Genomic DNA, 5,771 nt, shown 5'->3' with positions numbered 1-5,771 from the left:
TAATAAGATGAATTGATGGCAAGTAAAAGAGGCTTTAAACAATGTTGGCATTTAATATCTCATTTATTACACAATCCAGTGCTAGCATTTCTAGAGCTGGTGCTTAGTGCTAACACCAAAGACTCAGGAGCTCAGTTATCCTCAAATATTATTTGTTCTGTGTATGATGTATGTTGCGGCTCTATATAGAAAGCAGATGATGGAAACCAAATTATCTGTAAGGAAAAATTTTCCTAGGAACTATACCCCATCCTTCTTCACCCCCAAAGATTTTACTTTATGCCTCATTGCCCAGAAATGGGTTGTGCAGCCACCCATAACTGTGGAAGAATCCAGAAAGCAAAAATATGGTAAAAGAAAACTGGAATGCATTATTCATTCTCTCGAGCTGGACACGTTGTCTGAACAGAGTAGAGGTGTCTTGAGCATGGATAGAGGAGGATGAGTGGGACACTCTGGATATGCAGTGATTGTCATTGAAAGACTTAATTGGACATAAAATCTCAGTACCACTATGGCAGACATTTTGGGTACCACTGATCCCAGGAGCTTGATATTCAGTGGTGGACATGGCCTGTGAATGTCACATCATTAACACTGTGGCATATTTTGCCTTGCCTTTTTGGAAAACGTATTACAAATGTTACTCTTTACAATATAGCTCAACTTGTGTAACTGGTTATAAATTCTGGGCAAGGTATACTTCTAGGTGGTATGGAGAAGTACCTACAATTAAATAAATGCTTTTAATAATAGTGCCTCAAATCTGATGATCAGCATATCTCAGAGGATTTTACAAAGAACTTTGGGGTTTTGGTGGGGACTCTTTTTCGTTTTTTTTTTTTGCTTACTTAGGTTTTACAGTGAAGACTAAACTTTTTTAATTGATTTTATTACTTGTTTCACCAAAATCTCATTTTGCAATGCTTTGCACATTACCACATAGCTTCAGAGCCTGAAATTATCCCTAATTTAGATTTATGGGAAGAGTTTGCATATTTTACAAACATGGATTTTCTTCTAGTTCTAACAAAGTGCATTTATTTTGTGTACAAACAATATATCTGTTTTGGAATGCTTTTATTTAAATTCTAATGATTTATGGGCACTGTGGTTTGGCTGCCCATGTAGCATTTTATCTGGCCCTTTCTAGAACCTTAACTCTTTAATTGGGCAAGCTATACTGCCGAAGCTCGTTGATCACTATCTTTTGGCTTCGACATTATCTCTATGGGGGCAAAGGGAGGAACAAGGTTCTATTTAGTTTTTGTTTGCTTTTATTATTTCCTTCAACTCTCTGGCTGGTTATTGCATTCCTGTATCATTTTGAAATTTATAGTCTATTTAATAGCATTTTTATTTTTTATGATTATGTCAGTCTTACCCATAAGAGGATCTTAGGGAATATGTTTTGAGTTTCTTTCAATACCAACCGCATCTAGAAACTACCTAACTGAATTATGAGTTTTATTTTTTTACCGGAGGGAGCTATGAAACAGAAATGATTTTAGATGTAGATTATAATAATAATTTGGAGGCATCTTTATGATGTGTGAGTTTCATATGACTCTCAAGCCTAGTGCTCCTTTGATTATCACTGTTCTAATAGAGCACTGCAAAACTTCTAATAGAGCACTGTTCTAATAGAGCACTGCAAAACTTCTAAACGTATCCAGTAGCAATCTCCACTTCAGGGGTAGGTGCAAGGAAGCGGGGTATGCTTAATACTGAATCGTTCACGAAAATGTCAAGAACAGTCTGTTCAAACTGTCCCAAAAGGCAGCACAAATTGGTATTTCTTCTTCAGAGATTAGGTGTTTACAAAGATGAAAACATTAAACTATCATTAGTTGGGGGGAAAAGATAATTTATTGGAAGGGTACAGGGATGTTTCAGGGGAGCACAAAGTCCTGTTATGGAAGACCAGATCAAGAAACTAGTAAGTTATCTGGGAACAAGGTGTCCTCCCGTCTGACCCTCCTTTACAGAAATATGAGAGTGGGTCATCCTCATAAATGGATACAGACATATAATGGTAGATTAAGAAGTCATAATGAGTCATAATTAGAAGTAACATAGAATGTATACCATGTCCCAGGCCCCCTTCCAAGTGCCCTACCTATATTGGCTCATTGGATCATCACAATGACCCTATGAAAGATTAAATTGATCAGGGAGAAGTTCAGTAACTAGCTTAAGGTGACATAAGTTGGTGAATAATAAAAAGTGGAGACCTGATTTGACCCCAGCTACCCAGCTTCAGACGTAAGTTCTGTTGCTTCTGTTTTCTTCTCTCTCTGCTGACCTTTCTTTTCTATTTTTTCTGCTTCAGCCTGTGCCAGATTGCCCCAGTCCCAATATTGCACATTTTCTGGTTCAGATGTCTGACAGAGATTGACTAGATTCTCTGGGTTCTAATTTTGAATTTCTGAGAAACACAGTCTGTTTGGTCAGTCTGGTGAACAGCTCAATTGACTCTGAAGAGGGCAATGGGGTCATATGATTCGGACCTAGATGCCTCATTTCACTGTGAATGGTGAGGACAGATCTTATAGAGGGGATATGGCTGAGTAGTCCCTTGCAAAAGCTGTCTCTTATAATTTATAACTAGTAATATAAACATCCACATCTGGGGAGGTCATTCACATCATCTCCAGTACATCTTTATATATCTTCAATTATTAATTTTAAATCAATTTAATCTATATTTCCTCTATATTACTCTAGAAAGTCATTTTATTTCTGCCTTTTTTGCATCCATTGCTCTCCAGATTAGAGTAAGTTTAGAAACCAAATAAACACAATGAAGATCTAGCAGTCTAAAGTTACCCTTAAAGATAATAGCTAAAATTAATTACCTTATTTAATCCTCACAACAAATCTATGAGGCAGAATCAGTACTATTCCCATTTTAACAATGAAGAAACTGAAGCAAAAAGGTTCAAATGAATAATCCAGGTCACACAGTTAGAAAGTGACAGAACCCAGGTCCAAACCTAGTCTGAGTACAGGACCTGAACTTTAAACAATTATACTACATTAACACATGTGCTTGTTTTTACTTATTTCAGCCAGTATTTGCAGGGTGGGGGGCAGGCCCCCATCTAAAAATACCATAGCAATCTCAGACATAAAAGTGGTTCATAGAACAAGATCTTCCCATGTGTATCTGCATCTGCTCACTCTCAGAAGAAGTACCTGCCATGAATCTTTACAACTTCTTGCACATCTGGCAGCACTTGTCTCATCCCAGAGAAGCTTTGGGAGCTGGAAGCAGTTTACCTTTGTGGCTGAGATGGGAGATAGGGGTCTGAATTCAGGCCACCAAGATTGGAATGCTAAATACATTTCTTAAGCGCTGTGTAAATTTGAGCAAAGAACCAAACTGCTCTACAATTCATTTTTAAAATCTGGGTGTTGATGCCTACCTCCCAGTTTCTGTTAGGATTAAATGAGGCATGATACACATTTAGTTAATTTGGCTGCTAATTTTAGGGCATACTCGTTGCTTAGTCTCAACTGCTTCCTGTCTCTTCCTTTTCTCCACCTACCAGTATTTAACACCATGGTCCTCATTGGCCCTTGCACATTTTAGCGTTAGAACTTCTACTTTGTGTGGCTCTTCAGTCTGCTGTCCTGTATATCTTCTGCTGTCAAATTGTAGCTTCTGTAATAAGTGAATGAAACTCAAGAACTCGTAAATCTCCCTGATTTCTCTGCATAGGAAGACTCAAGAGGCAATGCTGTGATATTTTAACTGGTCTTTGGATTTGCAAAAAGCCAAAGAAATCATCATCCACTGGAAATAGCTTCCGAGGAGAATCCAGCAGAATAGAGAAATGTTAGGTCATCTCTGGCTTTTTTGAGAGAACTATGAAATATATTCAGCCATCACTGATTTTTCGTGGGTGGAATATTTAGGAAATATGACACTTTATGTTCTAAAATTGTATTTTATGATCAGCAGAATCTGTAAAGTCTTAAATCTGCATTAATAATAATATAGATCTAATTTCTATTGCTCTTAGTTTTTGTAGAATACTCTTATATAAATTTTTCCATCAGCCCTTGATGGAAAATGAATGAAGTATTTGTTATTATCCCTATTTTATAGATGGGAGAATTGGTTTCCAGAAAGATTAATGGCTTCTCACTTCATTGTTCAAACCAAGGGCTCCCATGCCTTGCAGCATATGGCTTGACAGCATAGAGTTTGGAATCAAAGGGACTGGTTTTCATCTGAGCTTGCAGGGTAGCAAAAATAAAGATAGTAACACCTCCTTCATAAATGGGAAATGTGTTTGGCTGCAAGTACCAGAAAGCCAATTTACAGAAATGCAACCGAGTTGGGGATTACAGATCTCACACAAAAGGAGATGTGGGCCCAGGACTGGTTTCCTCCTTTGACAGTGTTGTTGACAACCAGGCTGCAGTTCCCTTGGCTTTTCCCTATCCTTGTCACCTCTTCCAGAGCTGCAGACATGCTGCCTGTGTCTCAGGTAGAAATAAGAAGGATGAAATTTTCAGTCTCTTTCTTTCCTTTCATAGACAAAGCAAAGGCTTTGCTTGTTATAGCCTCCCCATGGACTTTGCTGTTCTGCCACAGTGTGCACTGTTAAATGACCACCACGTGCTGCAAGGGACTCTGGGAAAAAGAATGTTGACCTTGGGGCTGGCAATGTTGCTGCCCACAACTAGAATGGGGTCACTGTTAGTAAAAATGGGGGGGTGGATCTTACCAGGACCAGCAAGTGTGTCTATCTCACATAGCTTAGATCTTGCTCTCTGACTCCATACATTCCAGACTGTTCAATGGATTTGTAATAAATTTCCAAGATGAAGGGAAATTTCTTGCTCATTGTTTGCCTGAAATCTTGGTTTGTGTTCATCTTATTAAACAAAAAATATGCTCCAAAAACACCCAAGAGTTCAACTACTAAAACTCCTTTAAAGATCTTCTTTGCCACTGGTTCCATAGTGCGGGCCATCCTGAGGTGCTTACACGCAGCTGTTTTTTTCATAGACAAAAAGCACCTTTGAAAGAAAAATGGTAGTTGCTAATAATTATCAAAGTCGAATGTTACCTATATTTTTTATTGTGTTGAACTCTTAATATCTTTCAACTTGTTTTAGCCTCATAATATTCCTCTAAATAATAGTGGATAGTATAATTATTATAATTTACATGGGGCGCCTGGGTGGCTCAGTCGTTAAGGGTCTGCCTTCGGCTCAGGTCATGATCCCAGGGTGTTGGGATCAAGCCCCGCATTGGACTCCCTGCTCTGCGGGGAGCCTGCTTCTCCCTCTCCCACTCCCCCTGCTTGTGTTTCCTTCTCTCACTATGTCTCTCTCTGTGAAATAAATAAATAAAATCTTTAAAAAAAATCATTATAATTTACAGACAGGAAAACTGATCTCCACAGAAGTGAAGGGAATTGCTTAAATTAATGGCAGGGCATGAGTTTTTACTTCAAATCTTGCAGTCGGATCTGAATATCATGTACTCAAAAGACACTCTTTCCTCCAGACTGATAGAGGTAGTTATAAATGATAAGTAATGGTCATTTTGTTGTTGATTCATTACTGAAAAATTAAAGATAGATAATATTCTCTAGTAATAGGATCCCTTGCAATTTAAAAAGTATTTCACTATTTGACATTCAAAAAACACAAAGTAGACATTTGATTTGTATATTTGCTCTCTATAGGCAAGTGAGTTTGTGACCCCTAATTAACTTACAGAAAAGCCATTTCCTGGTACCAGTCACTGG

The 5,771-nt window shown here is 38.0% G+C and overlaps 1 protein-coding gene across 1 annotated transcript; it reads right to left on the bottom strand.

Annotated features, from left to right (window-relative positions):
* Positions 1–4,757: 4,757 nt before the first annotated feature.
* On the bottom strand, positions 4,758–4,996 carry LOC116623981 (protein CEBPZOS-like). Its single transcript, XM_032391522.1, has one exon. It carries the CDS (start codon positions 4,986–4,988, stop codon positions 4,758–4,760), a length of 231 nt encoding a protein of 76 aa, XP_032247413.1. The 5' UTR covers positions 4,989–4,996.
* Between the last annotated feature and the right edge of the window lie 775 nt (positions 4,997–5,771).

This window comes from Phoca vitulina, unplaced genomic scaffold (assembly GCF_004348235.1).
Source record: "Phoca vitulina isolate PV1807 unplaced genomic scaffold, GSC_HSeal_1.0 scaffold63, whole genome shotgun sequence".
NCBI lineage: Eukaryota > Metazoa > Chordata > Mammalia > Carnivora > Phocidae > Phoca > Phoca vitulina.
Note: the sequence above shows the minus strand (reverse complement) of the source record. Positions and strands in the feature narration are given on the sequence as shown.

What these genes read in the sequence shown, in the direction of transcription:
- LOC116623981 (XM_032391522.1), bottom strand. Translation starts at nt 4,988, where the DNA reads ATGGCCCGCACTATGGAACCAGTGGCAAAGAAGATCTTTAAAGGAGTT.